The 22,085-nt window shown below is 32.9% G+C and overlaps 3 protein-coding genes, 1 long non-coding RNA gene and 2 other non-coding genes across 9 annotated transcripts; 3 read left to right on the plus strand and 3 right to left on the minus strand.

Moving 5' to 3' along the window:
* Positions 1–59: 59 nt before the first annotated feature.
* LOC100743251 (NADP-dependent malic enzyme) lies at positions 60–15,659 on the minus strand. Of its 4 annotated transcripts, none has more exons than XM_003487297.4 (8): positions 15,403–15,659; positions 12,274–12,430; positions 2,763–2,921; positions 2,167–2,529; positions 1,489–1,800; positions 986–1,354; positions 586–880; positions 60–504 (listed from the first exon to the last, which is right to left on the minus strand). In XM_003487297.4, the coding sequence occupies exons 1-8, from the start codon at positions 15,450–15,452 to the stop codon at positions 389–391; spliced, it is 1,821 nt and encodes a 606-aa protein (XP_003487345.1). In that variant the 5' UTR covers positions 15,453–15,659; the 3' UTR covers positions 60–388. The 4 variants fall into 4 exon arrangements, with proteins under 4 accessions (XP_003487345.1, XP_033175258.1, XP_012237680.1 ...); XM_033319367.1 differs by lacking the exon at positions 15,403–15,659 and adding an exon at positions 15,259–15,287; XM_012382257.3 differs by lacking the exon at positions 15,403–15,659 and adding an exon at positions 13,710–13,943.
* Positions 12,426–13,418, plus strand: LOC117151334. The gene is made up of 2 exons (XR_004461169.1): positions 12,426–12,729; positions 12,803–13,418. It is a non-coding gene; the product is annotated as an uncharacterized LOC117151334 (long non-coding RNA).
* A 2,687-nt stretch (positions 15,660–18,346) lies between the features above and the next one.
* Positions 18,347–18,418, plus strand: TRNAP-CGG. The gene has a single exon. It is a non-coding gene; the product is annotated as a tRNA-Pro (tRNA).
* Positions 18,419–18,519: 101 nt separating this feature from the next.
* Positions 18,520–20,816, plus strand: LOC100743492 (signal recognition particle 19 kDa protein). Its single transcript, XM_024365787.2, has 2 exons — positions 18,520–18,636; positions 18,816–20,816. Exons 1-2 carry the CDS (start codon positions 18,566–18,568, stop codon positions 19,207–19,209), a joined length of 465 nt encoding a protein of 154 aa, XP_024221555.1. The 5' UTR covers positions 18,520–18,565; the 3' UTR covers positions 19,210–20,816.
* LOC100741615 lies at positions 19,389–20,868 on the minus strand. Its single transcript, XM_012382446.3, has 5 exons — positions 20,705–20,868; positions 20,507–20,632; positions 19,917–20,443; positions 19,732–19,836; positions 19,389–19,661 (listed from the first exon to the last, which is right to left on the minus strand). Exons 1-5 carry the CDS (start codon positions 20,838–20,840, stop codon positions 19,533–19,535), a joined length of 1,023 nt encoding a protein of 340 aa, XP_012237869.1. The 5' UTR covers positions 20,841–20,868; the 3' UTR covers positions 19,389–19,532.
* A 484-nt stretch (positions 20,869–21,352) lies between these two features.
* TRNAH-GUG lies at positions 21,353–21,424 on the minus strand. Its single transcript has one exon. It is a non-coding gene; the product is annotated as a tRNA-His (tRNA).
* Positions 21,425–22,085: the final 661 nt, after the last annotated feature.

Consider the following 22,085-nt stretch of genomic DNA (forward strand, 5'->3'; position numbering starts at 1 on the left):
ACGAAAGGAATATGTCTGAGCACTGCGAAAAAATGCTGTTTCGAGTAGCAATAAACACGTTTCTTTCAAATAATTATTTGATATTTATTTTTCCAACTAGCAAATCAAGTTTTTCATCCCAATAATTTAAAGTTGTCCAATACATCGTTGCGTTACATACGTTTATACAATATTTCGACAAGATACTTTTTACAATACACACTCATACATGTTGCTCATACACGCGCACGTAAAACAGAGCTTTTATATACGAACCTGGTCAACAGGCAATTACAATACCATACCAAATAAAAAAATCAACATTGTTAGACAAATGTTGCGTACATCTGTGTAATCGATCTACTCAAATTTTATCAAAGCCTCACATATAAGACGATGACAGTCAGAATTACAGTTTAGGCCATTTGTATACTGGAGGAACTGATGGTTTGTAAGTTGTATCGTACAATTGTGCCTGAATAAATTTTTCATAGTCTTTGGGCTGAGGATGGACCGTAGCAAGTTCTAAGGAAATAAAATCAATTATTTAGTTCGATCTAATTGCTAAACGCATCATACAGGAATGTGAGAAAATACAAGTCTTACCATTGTCATAACCATACTTCATAACCTCAACGGCTATTTTTAAAGAACATTTCTGAATGTCCTGGAGTGGCGGATACAAGTTTCCTTTCTCTAAATCTTCCTCAGAAACCATATCGGACAATGACTTGGCAGCAACGAGGAATGTGTCTTCAGGAATAGTACGCATACCACAGCATATGACGCCCAATGCTACTCCAGGGAAGATATAACTGTTATTTCCCTGACCAGGATAGAAAGTCTTTCCATTGTACGTCACTGGTGGGAACGGTGATCCACTAGCGAATATACATTTTCCCTGTAAATATTTAAAATTAATTACTCAATTTTTTGCTCTTACATACTATAGTTCACACATTGTTGGAGTACAATTGAGAATTTTATAATATTTTTGTAATAATACCTTTGTAGCAGTGTATGCTTGCTCAGCAGTGCATTCTGCTTTACTTGTTGGATTGCTAAGAGCAAAAATTACAGGCTTTTCATTGTTATTTGCCATTTCTACCAATATTTCAGTGGTAAACGCGCCACCAACTGCTGCTGCACCAATAAGTACCGTAGGTTTTGCGGTTTTGACAACTTCCAATAACGTATCTATTGGCGCATCATCTCGAGCGAAGTGCAACTTGTGCTCCGTTAGCCCACCGCTTGGACGATTTTTAACAATTAATCCTTTCGAGTCGACCATCCAAATTTTACTCTTGGCTTCTGCTTTGCTCACACCTTCTTTCTGCATGGCCATGACACACAACCACGCAATGCCCAGTGAAGCCTACAATATTGAATACATCTTAATCTTGACACTAATTCAGATTATGTTTATATTTACGATATCGATTTATAGTTTCTTAATACATTTCTTAAAAGTATTTCAATCGATCTAAAATATCAAGTGTTGATATTTACCTCTCCAGCACCTTGGAAGACGATTGTATTTTCCGACAATTTCGTATTCGTGACACGAAGAGATGCCAACAAACCAGCTACAGCAACTGATGCAGTTCCCTGGATATCGTCGTTGAAGGTGCAGTAGTGATCACGATATTTATTAAGTAATCTGAACGCATTGGCGTTTCCAAAGTCTTCAAACTGGATTAAAGTGTTTTGTCCGTATCTTTTGACGACAGCCTGCATAAATTCGTCCAAAAATTCGTCGTATTCCTCACCAGTAACACGCTTATGTCTGTGGCCAATGTAGAGAGGATCGTCTAACAGAGACTGAAACAGAAGTTAGTATTTTATCATTTTGTATAACATTTATTATCTTCTTTGCGTATGTTTACATATAAATAATATAGTTTTTAGATCCATCCTGTGCTGTTTTAAAACATACATATCTTGCAAAAACCCATTGTTTCGCATGACAAGAGTTAATTCCATTATAAGAATTAACACAATTTATAAATGCACATTCGACATATGTATTTCATAATCACATTTTGTTCACAGGAAACACTTTCGCTTAATTAAGAAGTTGATTACTTCATAATTAATGCATTTGTAATCTCCTGACCCGTATATGGGTACACAATTTAGACACCTGAACTCTGAACGCGTTAATTATTTAGAAACCTTTGTACCAACCTGAGTGTTTGTACCAACGTCTAGAGTAATTGGCAAGCACTGGTGAGGTTTAATTCCAGCCAAAGCGGTGTACAAAGACAATTTTCCAATTGGTATTCCCATTCCATAGGCCCCTAAGTCACCCAGTCCCAATATTCTTTCACCATCGGTTACGACGATGGCTCGTACATCGTGTTCAGGCCAATTACACATAATATCATATATATAGCCTTTGTCATATATACTTATAAACAGACCTCGTGGTCTTCTGTAAATTAGGCCAAATTTCTGACATGCTAAACCTACTGTGGGTGTATATACCAGGGGCATCATTTTCTCCACATTTTCTCCCAATAGACGGTAGAAAAGTTTTTCATTTCGGTCCTGTAAGAATAATAATATTAAACGGTTATTCTTCTTCAGTGGAAATGTAATACAGAATAAACAAAATTTAGAACAATTTCTTTCGATCCTCTAGATTCTCCTTATACTTTAGAATATTTCAGATATTTCACCGAATAATCTTGACTATTTTGAACAAATTTCTCAATTCAATTTGCCAGTTTATAACTGAGATACTTATAAAGGAAAGGATAAACTTAATGATCAATACTTACCAGTAAACCAATGAGGTATATATATTTTGATAAATCATCATCATAACGATCTAGATTCAAGCGACAGAGTTCTAGTTGTTCTTCCTGGGTTTTTACAGCTGCTGGCAATAGACCATGAATACCTAATGTCTGTCTCTCCTCAATATTAAAGGCCATCCCCTGCAAATGAAAAGATTATTTATTTTCATAAGTATACATTGCAGTGTGATCTGAAATAGAAATTATAAATGATGCTAGTACAATTCATTCATTTTGTACGTCAAGAGATTACGAAAGGAAATTGCGTGAATACGTACACTTCTTTCTCTTATCGATATTATCTAATTTAAATAGTGGGGGCCATCAGTTTAAATGAATGCAATAAACAGAGGCGCATCATGGGGTCAGCCTGATGCTATCCTGACATTGACAGGAATCATTCCATTACTGTCTGCAATGGGTTAACGAGAAAATTCCTGTCGGTTGGCAGTGAACGTGAGTGAAAGGCGATCAGCTGTTGCCTCTGACTCGATCTTACATCATGGTCTTTAAATAACACGCGCTCGGATGTTTGCAAATCAAAATATTTCGTAACTCGCGTTCAATGATATGATCTGTTAACAAATTTTGGAATACTTTGATTTTATTTTTATACGACGAGGGAAGATCGTTCTCGAAAACATAGAAGAGAGAATATTGAAATTGAAATTTGAAACAGTTCGAAAGGAAATCAAGTACGTACGAGTTTAATTTTTTCTTAATGCGTTCACCCTCTTTCTGTTAACTTATTTTCCAATAGGCGTGTAATATTTCTCTTCTTTTGCTTAATCTCCAACCAACAGGAAACATTAATCTCAAAACCGTAAAATTGTCAATTATAAACCACATGATATAAAACCGTGAGACATTAAGGAGTTTAGAAACAAGCAATTGAGATGATGTATCGCTTATGTACACGGGAATTAACGAATATACCCTCAGGATGTAAATTTCCATGATCCACATTCGGTTCGCTCAAGGACCCACTTACTTGATGGACCAGATGCTTGAAGCATTTAAATCAGCAAAGGAGTCAATAAATCTTTCGACTTCAAAGCGGTACGTACGATGTATATGTAACATCTTCGATCGATAAAGAATGACATAATAACTGATAAAATTAAAAAAAAAAATTACTTCGTCATTGATCAATTTTGTCTAATTTTCGCTGCCATTGTGTAAAAAAAGAAACATAAATAAATTAGTATTGTGTCGTAATGAATAAGTTGAGTCAGATCGTTGAACGTGTCAAAGGACGTACAATTCTATGCGTTTTTTCCGATGTCAGCTGTTTTGAAAACATTCTCGAGGATCGCTTTAAATTGGACACGCTGTATCCTACTATTAACGATATTAACATAATAATAATAATAGCGAATATGTGTAACTTGTCTGTTTCAGAAACGTATTATTTTAACAAGAAATTGTTACAAATAACATTCTATAATATGACATTCTATTAAGTAACATAACTAAAGCTCGTTAAAATTAGATTCAATTTCCATGGAAGATGCAACATTTAGGGGGTCAACGTTAGTCTCAACAGTCCATAATTTTTAATTCCATTCACTCGCAAGATTCATCGGTTTGCCAACTAGCTAATTAGGCTGGCTAATTAAGTTCAACTTAATCAGCACTGATATTATGGCCAAGAGCAAAGAACAGTACGCATCGTTATGATCGACGTGGTCATATTACATAATTGTTTTTTTATTGATTTTTATTTATTATCGAAACCTATATATCCATCGTCAAGGCCAAAGATATAAAAATCAAGAGAAGAAAGAACGTACAGAAGACTTTAATATCGGAAGCGTGGAATGTCTGTCCAATTTATACTGGACATAACCAGACCAAGTGGTAGTTTTAATATTAGAATTAGTAGAATAGGCGAAGTGACTGATACAAAATTTTATAAATACGCAATAGTCTATTTTCGTGGGATTTGAGTGGTTTTTGTTAGAATGTTTAGACAAAAGTTTTCATCGAGCCAGTGAAACGTTCTCTCGAAACACTTTCAAGACGCGTATCTTGTTTCAACATTATGAATTTGCTTCGAATTTCGTTCATAAAATGTTCTTTGTATGTATATCGACTGATTAATTCGTTTATTTCTACGCCATGCATACGACCAGATTTCTTTTGAATTTTAAATAAACCTAAATTAAAGTTAATCTTAGTTTCCTTCGAATGCAACAAATTTAGCTAAAGTTGGCTGCTGTGCTATGCGTTGAAAAATAATAAATAGATACATATTTGAATTAGCATGATCTTCGTTCAATTAATAAACAAGGAAATCTTTGTTTAGAAACGTACGACGAAGAAGGTAAAATATTCAACGCATGATTGTATTACGGTTAACGCAAATGGAACAATTTTCAGTTACTCTAACAATAGAATACCAACACAACCATTGAAGCGTATAACGTGTACGATATCGATTAAGTGAAACGATAGCGTGTCTGTTGAAGAGGACTAATGGCAATTATAGTATTTGCTCGAACAATACCATTCATTGTATTGTATGCATCGTTCGATCATTTCGTTATCTTTCTGTATTCAACACGAGAAAGAGCTTTTTCCTGCCGGTCATCCGATATTAATTAGCGTAATTTATCAGTCTCTTATGACGTATCAGGTGTTACTTTTACGCACTCTTGTAATTAACAGGTGATTTCTTTTTTACAATTATGTTAGATACTAGTAGAACAGGTTTATTTTCTTTTCTTTTTTTTTTTAAGTTAACTTGACGTTAACTGAAGGCAACTTTTTCTAAATGCCAATTACCATACTCTCCCTCTATTTCAATATTATTTTATTATTTTTAATTTTGATATTTTTAATTTTTAATTAAGCTGATACATGGTCGACTAAGACATTTGTAGAGTTTTATTTATGTGGTTGTGGTGTCAGTGAATCATTGCAATTTGTTAGCTTCGAATATAACGTAAAATACGGATACGAAAAGATATTCTTTGAGCGTGAGAAGGATCTGTTTATTTTATTATGAAACGTCGTAAATCCATAGCAATATATATCTCTGGATCAGGATATAATGTGATAAAATTATTGAATGATTTCCCTTTAAATTCCACTTATTTTACTATGGAATTTTGTTAAAATTGGAAACCTACGTAACTTAAGAAATAGTTTAAGTAGCAACTCTACTAGCTCTCAGAGAGTCCTTTAATTTTTAGAATAATTCGCAAAGATTTCTACGTTAGACCAGCATCCAAGCTTTTAAATTCAGCCTCATGAAATTCTAATCGATGAAACTCGACCAGTTTGCCCGAGTTGGTGGACAAAAATCCTATTTGTTTTGGACTATATTACACGCCTGTGGAACACCTTTCAGGATCCTTTCACTCTGTGGCGAAGGAAAAACACGTGTAAAATTATTTATCATCGTAATTACTCGGCACTGTATATTTCCACGATAAAACAGCGTATGTCGCGAAGCAGAGGGCAAATTTAAAACGGTCAATTTGCAATGTAAAACAGTTTTACGTAAGTTTTACGAAATATGACGTTCGATCGCTGGTTCGATGTTTAAAATTATCGACTTGAAAAGTTGAAACTCGCTATTGATTCGCAATAAAACGAAACAGAGAAGGGGAAGTGTATGTTCGTCCATCCTCGACCCCTATCGTAATTAATAAAAGTGAACTGACGTAGTCGATGGTTGGTCTACTTGGTACGTTCGAAGCATTGTCAACGACCCCAGTTGTCGATGGAAAAATACTATACATTCAGAGTGCTTTGACCCTACGCTATCCGGTTAGTCTGGAATCCAAAGTAGTGTCAATGGAATCTTTCGTTAAAAAAGAGAAAACAGAAAAATGAAAGAAAATAGAACGATGCTTGGTAGAACGATTTATTACTAGATTGGAATTATTAGCATATTTGTTTGATTGTTTCGTTCATAGGAAATTGGACGGAGAATTGGACAAGAATACACAGGAAAAAATCTAAAAATCCAGAAGGCAACGCAAATCTTTAGTCAGGTTCCATTTCTTCACTTGTTCTCGTAAAAATATTTGGATTTGAGAAAAATATCTGCGAGTATCGTACTTCTGATTGTCTTCCATTTTTGAATTATTCGAATTAGTAGAAAATATCTACGCTCTAAATATGACCAAGTTAGTTATGATTTCGCGATTGACTTCTAATTATGCATCTGACAATTTTGCTTGTTGACAACTCGCTGCATAAGTAATCAGCAGAATCTCGTTACGTTACTTGAAATAACCGATCTTTTCTCCCAAGTCGAATAAACGAAACGACAAGACACGTTGATCCTTATGCAATTGACGGTCCATTAAACCAGAAAGGAACTTTCGAAATTTCGTAACGGACCAATGCACCGAGCAAAGGCACGAAAGTTGGGGAACGGAGAACCTTTCGAGATCGACGAAAGTGACTCTTCGATGTCGAGGAAAAGACCTACCAGACGATGACTCGACTAAAATCTTTTGGGATCTCTCCTTATCTTATCTTATCGTGTGTTTGCGAATCGAAATGAAAAACGTTGACTCTAGAGGAAAAAAGAGGTGTCAGAAGATTCATAGTATGTAAATATTTCCAGATTTACATCCGATGACATTTCGCGATTGATCTTTGACGCTTTGCCGTTTGCTTGGACACCAGTTGGAAAGTGTCTACAGAATACTTTGTGTACGCAACGACAACACTTAGAGGCAAAATGTTCAGCTTCGCGATGGTTGACTATGCCGATGCAAAGTTTGATGAAAAATCGAAATATTTTCCAAAAGAGAATGACCGTTAATACCTTGTCGATCGATCGCATTGTTCGACTTGGTGAAAACACAGTACATTCAAATCAGATGGCTATTGAAAGTACATCACGAATTACTAAATCTAAGGATCTGAGTTGCTCTATTTATTGCTGGAATTAGTGAAGCAATGAAATTGCTTATGTCATAAGAACACCACGAAACGTTGCCTCGACGATGGATTCGAATATCGGTAAACAGGTATTGTGGCGAAAGAAGAGAAAGAATCCTATCTAGTTTCGTTGAAATCTGTCGATTATCGAATGAATATTAGACGAACAGAAGGCTTCAGATAAATTCGATAAATTAAAAACACGAACGTGATAAAACGAGCGAACAATTGAATAAAAATTGCAGAATAAAATAGGATAATTGGCAATAGATGACAAATACCCTTCCATCCAGAGCAAGCAGAGGTTCAGGAATACGCGCGGTTCTGTGAAAGTCTGGCACGAGGTCCCACCAATCCGTGTCCATTGTTCCTACGAGCTATCCACGGGATCCTCGAGTCCCATGACTAACAAATCCACGATGGAAACGGTTGCCAGGAGTTGTACCGGCTAACAAACGATCGATACGCAACTCTGCAAGTCTTTGGTTACGAAACGAGTCACGACCTACCGCAAGAATCATAATACTTGCTCCAATGCGTATCCAACGCATAATCTAGGTGCGCCCTTGTTGCAAGGGCGTAGTATACTAAACTCGTGTAAATGTTAACTAATAGTGTACGATATATATTTATTTATCTATTTAACTATCTCTGTACTTCTTTACTTTCCAAATATTAATTCGTAAATATTAGGATACTAGTACATGGATGATACATAATACGTAATCTAAAATTAATATGAGAATAATAATATAATAATATAAAAGAACGATCGGTCGTTGTAACTATAAATCGTGTAAAAATTTATGTGAATTTTTTATAAGAATATTCCATTTTACCGGTCGTTTCTTAATTGAAAATAACTGAGGCTGCTAAATTTTTCAATATTTGAACCAAATTATTGACATTCCTACGACAAAGATATTTTTACATATTTCACGTAACGTTTGATATTTGAACAATTCTAAATAATAAGAAAACATCGAATATTTAATGTGAACGCGATTGTCTCGATGAGTGAATATCTCAGTCGAGGCTTCTTTGTATTTAATATTTAATCTGCTTCGAAATTAAATGAAATCAATGTTCAATTAAATAATAGTAAATCCCTGGAATATCTAAATTCGCAAATTACCTAGGTATCTCGAGCCTGACAAAGAAACAATAGCATATAAATATGAAACAATACCATCGTCGATATATAATTATTCCTATCAGCTGATTCGTGACAGCTTGTTTCAATAGTCGCGTGATGTGTGCAATTTTTGCATAATTGCACAAAAAAAGGGTAGGGGAACGAGGGGAGGTAGTATTGTAAGATATCGTCGACTGGAGTTTTCCAGCTCTTCGATAGTACGAATGTTTGCTCGAGTTCATTCTCGGATAAATAACAGAGCAAATTTATTTTATATTTGAGGCAATGGTCAAGGGCAATAAATCGTAGGTATTAAGAGATTTATTCGTGGAATTTTATCACTGCCAGCTATTGACATTGTCTTTGAATGTGAGTGGATGAAAACTACGTAGAAGTTTAATCGTCGAAGAATTCACACAATGTATATATATATATGTAAATCTTGGAGTGACTATATTTAAATTTTTGTTACATCAAAGGCGAACAAACATTTAAGCTGATAGATAAATTATCAGTCAGTATAAGAAATTAATATTCAGACAATACACTCTAATATTAGAATAATATATAGTCTGTATAGATTTATACTTTGGAGTTTAACAAAGTTTATATCTTTAATTCTTTGAAAGTTAAACCTTTAAGATCGAGAATCAAATACTGCAGCTAAGAGTATACATACAGTGATTAAATTTTCGAAATTAATTTCTCTGAAAAATAAACTCTCAAGATAATGCTTCTTGTGACTTTCATAGAAATTTCCTTTTTATTTGTATCATCAAGTACGACCCACCCAGTTCGATTAGTTATTTACAATGTTTCATTCTTAATCGTATCTGATGTCATACAACTTCGAGTTTTATATCTGTATATCAACATTGTATGAATCTTATCTCTCTTCTTATTACATCCTATCATTATATCGTTACTTGCTATTTATGTCAATTAATATCCGTCATACTTTCCAGACAAGAAATTGCGTTTAACTTCTATAGGTAAAAGAACATTCGACTATAAAGAGTTAATAGAGCGTACTTTAAAACTAGTTTTAAACTAGTAAATATCAGATGTTTAAAAAGTGATTTTAGATTGGTAAAGTTGTTCGTGTGTAACTTTTTGATCCTTAGCCCACTAGACACTGGAACTATTTATAGTGGAACCACTCTTGTCTTTTTTTTATAACCCAGCCATTCCTGCTCTTTCATTACACTAATAAATCCAAGTTAAATACTAAAATAATTATTTCTAACTGGCTAGGTTTCTAACAAAATATTTGTCGTTTCATGAAAATTTCATCATTTCTGATCGTCACATTGCATTAAAAACCTACTGATCTTTTTACTCGACACGTAGATATTGAATTATACCTTTCACAAAATGGAACGCAGTCGTCTATTATATAGACTTAAATTCGCTATTGATTACTCAGATATTGTACAAAACAATAAGAGATTTACAAGTTGCGGAAAAAAGACACAGCTGAATGACAGAGAAGAAAATATCGTAGGTCTTGAATTTCCATAGGAAGATACGTGTTACTCCATAAACGGTAACCTTCGAAGAACGGCTGTTAACCATGAAATTCCCAGTAAATTTCGTAATCGCAAGCGAATGTTTCCGGAACAGCGACGTACAGTACAATTTGCACAGTCACGCAGAAAATTATTTTAGTTTGGTCAATACTACTACGAATTACGCCTCATTTTTAAACACGTTTCAAAGTTTAAGAATCAGTTTCGTATAATTTGCAACATCGTAGTTGCAAAATACTCACAGTGCTTAAGCTTAGGTAAGATTCTCATTTTCATTCTCTGATTTTTGCTACTTCGAGATTTTTATAACTCGAGAAATTTTATTTATATAACATATTTCCTCGACTTTTAGCCATTAATCGTGAAACTAGTATCCAAAATAATATTTACTTATATAGCTATATCTGTAAATTTGTGAAAAGGAGTTACACGTATTTTTTCCTGTATTCGTCAACTGTTTTTTAAACGTTTAATTGAATTTGTTGGCGTCTTTCTATAGATATGGATTAATTTAGATGAACGGGTACTATACGAACATAAAGTCATGTATAAAAAGTGTAATAAAGATAACGGCGTTTTATCATATACGTAAGAAGCGTCCGTTTCATCATTTTCAGGTTGTCATACCACCGCTTGTTCCGTTTCTTAAGTATGTGCCGTGAAAGTGAATTTCATGGAATCGCATCGGCTACGTGACCTATTGAACGTAACCGCATAATTATCCTCCTAACGAATATTTTCATTCTAAATATTCTAAATATTAATTAATAATTCTTCCATACTCACATTCTTTCATTTTATGCACCTCCGTGTATCTATATTTCTGCACGATTCTTATTAGCTAAAGGTAAAATTCTTCTTCAAAATATCAAAGTGTAATTATAATTTCATTTCCGATATTAATGTGTTAAAATTAAATAACGAGTAATATAAAAGTAACATAAACTTAATGAAAGTATATGGTAATAATTAAAGTAATAAAATAATAATGTAAAATTACAATTCGCTGTCACAAAATATACAAATGTTTGATAAAGACCAAATTGCGAAATAGTGAAAAATATCTTATAAGCTGTGTTAAAGTTTCATCACAAAGTGACGATATGTACGAAACTTCATGGGTCATTCATAGTACAACAGAATAAGAATTAACTGAAGATCTTTTCATTCATAAATTACTAAACCACTTACTAGTTCTATGTAACCCGAATTTTCTGTCCTGAGTATAAAGAAATGTCTACGTCATTATGTTATTTATTATGTTACGTATTATTTAAATTTATGCAATTATGCATCAACCTCCAGATATGTGTATATGAACAATGAATTTGTAATTTTCACAGATTTTGTTAAAAAGCAAACGATCACGATATAACTGATATAATAATCAAAGTTACACGACGTTATAGAAGTAAAATATACGCACACATTGAATAAAACAACAGAAAGTTTTCCGCTACTGTCCAACAAAGCGATGACTGTTAAAGGTGCAAATATGAAATGCAAATTTCGCGCCAAAAAACAGCTACAACGTACAGGTTATTTTCGCGGATTAACATAGGAAAGTTTTTGGTTCGATAGAAAAACAATAATGAATAGTCAGTTGTCACTTTTTCTCCTCTTTATAATTATCACACGCTAATAAGATGTAATCTCAAATCGTTATGCGAATTCATAAACATAAATAAAGATTAATACTATCTTTACTATAAAAATTACAAATTATAACGAGTACTCTACATTAAATATGACCCAAATGCATAGAAATCCACAATCTATATAATATATAATGTATGTTTCTTCTTTTCAATGAAGTGTATTCAAAAAGCACGAAACACGATATTAGATGTCAAACTGTCAGCGATTCTGTCGGCATCGTAAACCGCTATTATATGTTAAATTGCAACACATAACGTTAGCTTACCTTATTCAACTGGGGATTTTTTAGATGATCAATACCACGTAATAAACTAGAACAGACGACATCGCCCTGTCCCCGCTGGCCAAGTTGATCCCTTTGAAGGCTCGACATCGTCGAAGATTTACTGTCACACTCTAAATGAGTACTGGAGCTTTGGAGCCTGGAAATAACGAGCGTAGTTTAAAGCTGATTGAGGAGGGATGTCGGTACGGTAGAACTACTGGGTACAACCAGTAGAAGAGAGTAGCGTTGCGACGAGGTGAGGTTAGGGTGCGGGGAGTGAACCTCAGTCACGTATCTATCACATGAGCCAATAATCGAATCTGATTGCGCCTCTTTTTTATTTCGAAATTGCATTCGTAATTCAACTTATTAATACGATTTTGTGGAGTAATGAGTGTTTACTGTCGGGCAATGATAAGTTTTTCATCGAGAGTTTATCGTAGGGGCGAATCGTCGGTATAGTGCAATAAAGTTCTTCTTTCTAGGAATTTTTATTTATTTTCGCTTAAATATAAATTGTTGATCACAGATGCGGTTTTTGCTATCAGATTGTGTCTGTTTTGTTGGAACTTGGTCGAGATAGGAAAATGGGTGTATACATGAACAGAGTATACATGAACACGGTACACTTGCTACGTCACTGAACATATAACTAGTTTAGCGCAATCGCGGCTATCGCGCAGTCGCGCGACTTCGCCCATCGAACGAAAATTGTTCGCGTTGTATTTGCTGGCCATGAATTACATCATAGATATCTAATAGAAAAATTAAGTAATTGTAATGTCTATATCTACTGCAAATTATAACAATTATAATAAACATATTAGGAATATCTTAGAATAGAGAAAATATTGTTATAGCGAAACAAATTGAACCAGATTGTATAAACATTAGTTACATGATATTTACTTAAATAAATGGAGCAATAACAAAAAATTCTACACTAAATACATATTACTAAATACCTTTTGCTTAGGTTTCGAACGGAACATTTTTACATTATCACCATATTTACGTACTATCAAATAATCCGCGTTCACAAAAGTATACGTTACACAACTGTCCAAAATCTCCGACCACTATGGTTCTAGAAACCAAAGAACACTTTTTCCCCACTATTCCCGTATAATTCCCGACACTGAAAATACTGGAATAAAGACAATAATTATGTACATATCCTATGAAGTTAAATAATTAATTTCAATATTAAATGGCGTAAATCAATGCAGAGATTAAAGAGTAAACTATCGTATTTAGTACACATCTAAACCATTTTTTGCGATATTTAAAATACGCATGCGCCTGACAAATTACTTTGTTAAAGATTTGTATATAGTACAATATTTAATGGTAATAATAATAGTAATAATAATAGTAATAACCACAACTATATAGACTTATGTAGTAGGTTAAACATTCAAAATGTTGATTTTTACCTGTTGTTAATCTGAATGTGTCTACACTCTGGTTCAAGGTTTCGAGTCGCATAACGTAAGTTACTCGACTGACGAGAAAAACTAGGAAATTGACATTCTAACCGCCTGAGCAAATGCTTCCACGACATACTCGAAATTTCCGTATGAATTGCCACTCATTCGATCAAACATCTTTCGATAAACTGTTGTATCGATTGCTACGAATGAGGTTGGACCGCACTACTCGTATAACCTTCGCGCTATATTGATAACTTAATAGTATATATGCATGTCACGTGATCATCAGGCAAGAATATGAAAGTTCCATTTTTGTAAATATTTATCTTAAAAAATTGTCATTGGCTCAAAAATCTATCTACATTACATCGTATGACTGGCCATTGATGTTTTGAAATAAAAAAAGATATTTTCTTATATAACGACTGTATCAGAATTGGCATGTGATTTTATGTGATTGTACCTTATATATTTTTATCCATTTATTTTAATTTCAAAAAATTTTAGTATACGTATATATGTTATCTTTTGTATTTTACGATCTTATATAAATTTGTGTTCCTCTATTAAAGATAATATTTCTAGCGAACTGACGATGTGTTATGAAATTATAGACAATGTTATGTATGCTTTCATCATGATATTTCTCACGTTTTGATTTTCAATTCATAAATGTCTCTATTGTAAAGAGTAAAAACGAAATTGATAGCATACTTATTTGACTTTTTACGTTATAGTAATTGACCAAATACTAATTTCAGTTGTACACACATGTACGACGTAGGTCGGTAACCTGCCATCGCATAACATGTCATTGAAATATTTAGCATATTGGAAAATTTCAGCCCACAAGTCACAATTGCAAAATCTAATGTTTACGTAAAGTATTTATACATTTTTTGAAACTGATGAAACATCATTATCACGCGAGTGATATTAAACGTAATAATTGCTCGCGTGTACCGATAAGAGAGAACTCGTAAAACCTCATGATAAAACAAAAGATGCACATGTGACAATAAAAATAAGCGTGATCAGCGAACGTTTCTGTAGACTTCCATAAGCGGTAAATTATAAAATAATAAAATATCGTGACACATCAATGTTTTGAAGGAATCATTATCTCAGAATTCATTTAATTGCTTCGACATCCGATAATATCCGTATCATTTATTTATTTACAGAGCAAAAATATAAGACTCGTGTTTTACATTACTTTCTGTTTCGATGGTTTATTTTTGATATCCACACTTTCCTCCGTATTAAGTTTCTTTTTTAATTCGATATGAGAATAAATGAACCGATTAAAATTTATATGACTTAGCAATCACAAATGCAACAATATCTCTTGTAGACATACAGCGAAAACAATGTGCAATCAATGTTTTGCATATCTTTGTTTTGTCTCGAATTATGTCCAGCGGAACGGCTTTATTTATCACTAATTTTCCCACCGATGGAGGATTAGTGATATAAATGCTTCCCATACTTAATTCACTCATACGATGCGACTACGGTTTATTATCATAATCGAACATACGTATATACCAACATTCTTTTCGCCATTACCGGACGGCATTTCTACCGCTGGAAAAAACATCCTGTCATTAAATAACATATTATATATTCGTCAACATCTGGTTTTTCGCAACTGAATAACTCAACATTCTCAAGAATATAATATCTCATCACTCACATTCTGCGACGTACTCCATCACGCATATCCTTCGAATGCAAGGTTCCCATTGGTGATTAATACGATTCAAATTTTATGACGAAACTTGATGAAACTCAAGAATAACGATTGATCATAATTTAGAGGGAACGATAGTTCACTTGACAATGAACACTGTCTGTTTTTGTCGCGTAGAAAATGATGAACGTTTTCTTTTGAAATCAATTTTGTTCGGTGAAATCGATCCCACCAAGCACGGATAGATCGCAAACGTGACTGACGTACATTCGAGCATGTAGCTAAAGCAACCTGTGTGCGCTTGCTCGATTATTGCAACTTCGTCATCATAGAAATTGGTCTTAAGGTCGCTAAGTTTTTTTAAGATTGATCCAGGCTCGAAGGATATGAAATTTCCACCTGTTACGAAATCTACCGTAGCAAATCATTAAATTGCTGTTTCTTACGTTCTAAATAATAACTCGATAATTTAAGATACCGATATAAATTTATAGAAATTCAAACGGTATTATATGTAATGGCGAAAGGATTGTAATAACACGTTTTTATAATTCGTGCAGTTGGATCGATAAAGCGTGAAATTCTTATTTCTCGCAATGGACACATGTCGGGTAGAGGGTATAAACATTTACTTCGTTAATTTTCGGATCATCGTTATTCTTTATTCCTTTCGATGATAATATATCTGAATTATTTGCGTATACCGTTGAGAAAGACCAGAAAATGATAAAATTGTAATTATACACATACGTAAGCGATTCCACTTTCCATCGTGGATAAGAAATACGATTCTGTACTTTGTACGTTTATGTGACGGAATATTATATAAAGAACGCATTAAATTGAATATTCAAATGTCATTGAAATGAAAAATTTATAAGTAAAATCTATAAATGTAGAATTTATAAGTAGAGATTTTAAGATCTTCGAATAGATAATTATTAAAAATGCAGATTGCGATGTTTAAACACGAAGAAACTTCAAAATCAATAGATATATGTACCTTTTAAGTGATAAGGTAGTAAGAAAACATTGCGATCTTTACATGAAGATACTATATGTTTCTTGTTGTCAACAAGTTATTAATGATACACTTTGCGATACTAGGATCTTCCATTATGAGTTATCGGTTGCAAGTTTTCTATCGCAGGCAAATGTAAAGGTGAGAAATCGAAATGTAATAACAACTGTAACGAATATCGTTTGACACAGCAGCCTGACATTATTTTTACAGGAAAATATTAATTGGTTGGATTATTGCTCGACACGAACTATAAAATGCATATAAACATATTATCAAGCTTTATAATCTTCTGTGCAAACAAACATATGTAAGTATTATATTAACGAAATAGTAAAATATTAAATCAAGATCGTAGGATTGCTCGCGCTTATACGAATTAATTATGTACTCACTCTGACGAACTTTCGTCGTTGTCCTCGGGATCTGTAGTTTCTGGACATACTGACCTATAATCAAATAAATTAAAGAAAATCTATGATGCTTCGGTGCAATTAATTGACCTACTTGAAGCATTCCATCCTTTTTTAGTTTTTGATGCAAACGTCTCAAATGTGACACATACCGATTTCAACGAGAACCTTCATTTCTTTCTGCATATCGAAAAACAATTCCACTCTGAGAAATATTGTTTTCATTTCTTTTTTATAGAAGTGAATTTTTTAAATTTCTTTAAATATTTAAACACTGTTACAATTATTATTAATCGATCATTAATTGATAACTATTATATTCTTTTCACAAAAAGAAAAAGTTATGCAAAAATGCAACGCAAATTTAAATTTAATTATCAATTAGAAATTGACAGCGATGTATTGGCACGTACAGGCAAGTAGCCAAATTTTTATTTTAGGATGGGAAAAATTTAGAACATTAACAATGGAGGAAGTATAATTATAACTACTGGTTAAACAGACAAGTATTCGAGAAAGTTTATGTGGTTTTTACTTTTGTTATTATACATTATTCATATAGCTTGCTGTACATCATTCATTCCACTACAATTTATTTACTTATTTCATTGTTTCTCTCTAGAAATATTTGAAATATGCGTACTTATGTTCCGTGTGACCTAATTCTCTTCCTTTCATCAGCGTACTCCTTCCACTTTCAGTCGCTGTAAATGAAGAATCATGTATGTATTCGCACAATCATCTTATTATCTTTTGCTATCTATGCGAAAGTAAACCATGCAGAGTATACTTTCACCATTATATGGGATAATTGCTTATTAATCACGTAATCAGTACAGTGAAAGTTGAAACTGCTTGCGGACAGCTAGTTCCTCCTTTCATGTAGCATTAATATTTTGCACACACTAATTACTGTAGTATTTCTATTAATGGACCTCATATTTTTTTTTTTTTTTTTTTACCAAGTACATTCACGTACATATATAATGAAAGATATCGTTTAGGAATATTATGTAAGAATTGTATAAAGTTACGAATACACATATATCACGGAAATATTGTTACATTTTCGCCGAATGGAATTTGCACTGATACGTAAATGTTGTTTAGCAAATATGAAATCGGAATTCACGAAATCTAATGGGGATAAATGGAAATCGAAATCCGAAAACCGATCAATGTGGTCATAGTTCAAAGTGGTAAACATTGAGTAATGAGCGATATTTATCATCCATTCAGGAATAAAACATTGGAGTTTAAATATTTCTTAATTATTCATAATTTCCATATACTGATAAGGTATCGCTCTTTGAGAATTATACTATATTGTGTATCATATTCAGTTAGTATTTTATTATGTAAATTATTTCAAAAGTGATCTTCTCTACACGAATTATTAACGAGAATGTTTATACAGAAGTAGTTACATAATTTTTTAACATTTTTAAATATATTTTAATATTAACTAATTCTATTTACTTATTATTAATATATCAAGACGTAATTGTTACATGGCTCGTTGGTCTAGGGGTATGATTCTCGCTTCGGGTGCGAGAGGTCCCGGGTTCAAATCCCGGACGAGCCCACGTTGATTTATTTTTTGTTTTTTCTTTTTGATACACTTAATCTTATTCTCATTATATATTAATATTCTTGTTATTTAGTACTTTATACTAAATATTTATTTTATTTCGTAAAAATTAGGGTTTGAATTAATAGTACCGATTATTTCATGAAACTATCGATAACATCAAATATGGCGCTCGCATGGAACCCATTAAAGAAACACAGTGACCGTGAAAGGTATATTTATTAAGGCATTAAAGTATTTATCGTATCACTTGATATTTTATTTTTTATAGAAATATTTAAATAACTGAATTTATGTTAATATACTTTATTTATTATATATGTATACGAGTACGATCAGCTGCATAACCTCTCTGACGTGAAACTGACAGCTGTATAATAATTTGTTGTAGATGGATTTGTATCTATCCGGTATACCTAAATAGTAAGAGAACTCTAGCAGGGGGTCGGAAACTTCCAAAAGACAAATGTGTCGAAAATCCAACATATCAAGAAATTCGTGATGTTTTGGTAGCAGCTGGTTTCAACGTTGGAGTAGAAAACAAACGACATCCACGAGAACGTAGCAAAGAATTATTATTTCGCGGACGTATTCGCGTACAACTCAAAAATGACGATGGTACTCCTGTGAAACCAGAATTTCCCACTAGAGATTCGGTTTTGGCATATGTGGGCACGACCATTCCAAAGTTAAAAACTCGACAAGGAAAGCAATCCAGTGGTGAACAATCTTCTCAGCCATCAAGTTCATCGTCAAAGAAAGGAAAAGGAAAGGGGAGAAGATGATAAAGATATATAATATCACTAGAACATAAAAATATTTGTTACTTATGTATATTTTTGTGTTGAAATGAGAATTATTCTCACGTACAAAAATATTATATTACAAATTGTACAAACCTTTTAAAGGGAAGTTTTAAACTGAATGCATTCATACATACAAATATTTTAAAACTTTTGTTAAATTCTTTTATTATTCATCATTATTTTGTAATCCTGATAGTCGTGTTAATTGTTTGTTTTCATTTACATCTTGGTACTTTACTATTGAAGGAATTTGTTCGATCGTTTTGAATATTCAAATTATTATTCTCAGAATTCGAAGGTAATTACTTCGATGAACCAGTTGGAGATTGTAATGCTGTTTCTGTATTGTGTGGTACATAGTGCACTATATAACCACTAGGAGGAGGATGAGATATTGGAAGATGTGGTTCGATCATACTCGATAGTGGAACCTATAAATTTAATATACATATGATAGAATTTTCCCAAGTTTAATAGCGCTTGTAGCAAAGTAGTACGTACATTCTTGTCGGAATTTGGTTGAGCTAATCCTACAATAGGTGGTTGTCCAATTGGAAACATTAAATTGTTCTTAAGATTTTTCCTTGCTTTTCTATTTTCTCGTGCCTCAAATTTATTAAATGTAAGTATGAAATAGAATTACAAAAATATATGAATTACATTACATTATATTTCGTATTACTTACTTCATTGATACTTCTAAGAAACGATCCATTTGGGTGCAACATATCTTGGAGCTCTGATCTGGCATTTATTAACTCACTTACTGGCGCACTAACTGTTTTTACTAATGTACTAGGAATATCATGTAATGTATTGATATGTGGATGTAAATCAGGGTGTAATACAGATTGTAAAAAATTATTCCCTAGCAAATGTGGTAATCTACTTATTGTATTTAAAGCTGGATGTAAAATGGAATTCAAATGCGGAGGAATAGGTAGTGGAGGAATATGTGGTACTGGAGGAATATGTGGTGGAGGAATATGTGGTAGAGGAATATGTGGTAAAGGAGCCCCAACAATAGAATCGGATGAAGTTGTGTTTGAATCCTGTTCATTTATAAGTAAATCTGTATTAGTCTTAATAGTAGGATTACTTGTTTTTTCTGTATCATTGTCATCATTATTTGAATCACAATCTCTTACGAAATGTGCATGACCTTTTAATGGTCCTCCAGTGAGAAAATAGTTTGCAACTTGGTGAGCATCACCTGAGGATTATTAATATATTGATATATGTTAATAATTACTTGTAGTTTTCTTATTGCAGTTACCTAGTTTAAGATGTCGATTAGAGCTTGATACACCACGCGAATCTCGCTGCTTTTGTTCAGTCAGTGCTTTGGAGTTGGTACTCAAATCAATTTCCTTCAATTGCTTTCCAGAACGTATATTGTAATCTAACAAAGCAAATTAATATATACAATGTAATACTTTTCTTAAGGCATTACCTTTATAGCCATGGTACGCACTAGAATAATTGAACTTTATTGATGTAAATGGTTGTAAATTGTGAATTTTAGTGCAAGAGACATTGTGTGTATACACTACAATATGATATAAAATAAAGATTAATGATATTAATCTATAGTACTTCATGTTACACATAAACAATTTGGACACATCAAAGAATTCAATTGCAATAAGCTTTGAAGTGCTTTGAAGCGCAGATTATGCACTGGAATCTGATGTGGTTTTACCTGACATTTATTGATTTTGCAAGAGAAAATTTGCTGACGTTTTATAAACAATTCTTTTCCTTTATCATAACATAAATGCTTACATTAATATACACAGTTGTAGGAATTACATCAGATCTTAAACAATTGAGTAATAATGATTCATGTAACATGCATACTTTTATGTAGATTTTTTATATGAAATCATTATCTTTTGCTTTGTTCAATTTATTATTGTTTATCGCAAAAGTTATTATCTTCTCAAGTTTGTATTTCATCACATTACATTTGAAAAAAAAATTAAAGTATTAAGAAAAGAAAATATTATAAAGATTAAAGTTATAGAAAATTATATCTGTTGAACGAATACATATAAAGTGTTGTAATCAATGAAAGGAAATATATAAAAAAAAACCTTCACCGTGACAATGTTTTACACATTGCCGTGACCAGGATTCGAACCTGGGTTACTACGGCCACAACGTAGGGTCCTAACCACTAGACGATCACGGCTATTGAAGGTTGTGGAAGACATGGTTATTTTTCTAAACACTAGAAATATATTTATTTTTCTCTCAAAAGTATTAATTTAATTTATTTATTCTTAAATGAAATACTTTTAGGAGAAATCAAATTCTAGATTAAATTAATATAAATACGACATATACAGTATTTATTTTATATACATTAATATAATAATTATCATAATTACCAAAGCTTATTGTAAAGTAAACTTGTATCGGTGATTTTTAATATCATTTGATTTTTAATATCATAGAATGGTAATGGAGTTTATTTTCATCGATTCTCTTGTACAAGTAATGATTAAAGCTCTTGTTCACAGATGGAGCTAGATGCAACTCCGATGATGAAGAAGAAATGACTCCTCGAGTCTTCTGATTTCCTGATAGTGTCCGGTTGTTAGCGACCGTCGTTGCTACCGCGGCGTCGTGGTTTTAGCAATAGTGTGTCATTCGTGTAAAGTGTAAAAAAGTAGCTCGTGTAAAAGTGCTCCAAACACGACGGTTTTCGGCGATGCTTGACAAGGGGAAGATGCATGCTGCCTGACGACCGTCAAGATGTGGACTTCGAACGATACGTCTAGTCGAAGATTCCCGCGCGAATTCTGCTCAGGTATGTAACTATTTCAGTCAGTCACCATTGATAATTTTAC

The sequence above is a fragment of the Bombus impatiens genome, unplaced genomic scaffold (assembly GCF_000188095.3).
Source record: "Bombus impatiens unplaced genomic scaffold, BIMP_2.2 scf_0151, whole genome shotgun sequence".
Lineage (NCBI taxonomy): Eukaryota > Metazoa > Arthropoda > Insecta > Hymenoptera > Apidae > Bombus > Bombus impatiens.

Bases quoted from the DNA above. Each gene is read 5' to 3' on its own strand.
- LOC100743251 (XM_012382257.3), bottom strand. From the start codon at position 13,837: ATGTCGTGGAAGCATTTGCTCAGGCGGTTAGAATGTCAATTTCCTAGT. The intron at 2,530-2,762 runs GTAAGTATTGAT...TTATTCTTACAG, and splicing joins TATACCTCATTGGTTTACTG to GACCGAAATGAAAAACTTTT. The intron at 1,355-1,488 runs GTAAATATCAAC...TCAATATTGTAG, and splicing joins TCTTCCAAGGTGCTGGAGAG to GCTTCACTGGGCATTGCGTG.
- LOC100743492 (XM_024365787.2), top strand. From the start codon at position 18,566: ATGAAACTATCGATAACATCAAATATGGCGCTCGCATGGAACCCATTA. The intron at 18,637-18,815 runs GTATATTTATTA...AATTTGTTGTAG, and splicing joins AAACACAGTGACCGTGAAAG to ATGGATTTGTATCTATCCGG.
- LOC100741615 (XM_012382446.3), bottom strand. From the start codon at position 20,840: ATGTGTAACATGAAGTACTATAGATTAATATCATTAATCTTTATTTTA. The intron at 20,444-20,506 runs GTAACTGCAATA...AATAATCCTCAG, and splicing joins TAATCGACATCTTAAACTAG to GTGATGCTCACCAAGTTGCA. The intron at 19,837-19,916 runs GTAAGTAATACG...AATAAATTTGAG, and splicing joins TTCTTAGAAGTATCAATGAA to GCACGAGAAAATAGAAAAGC.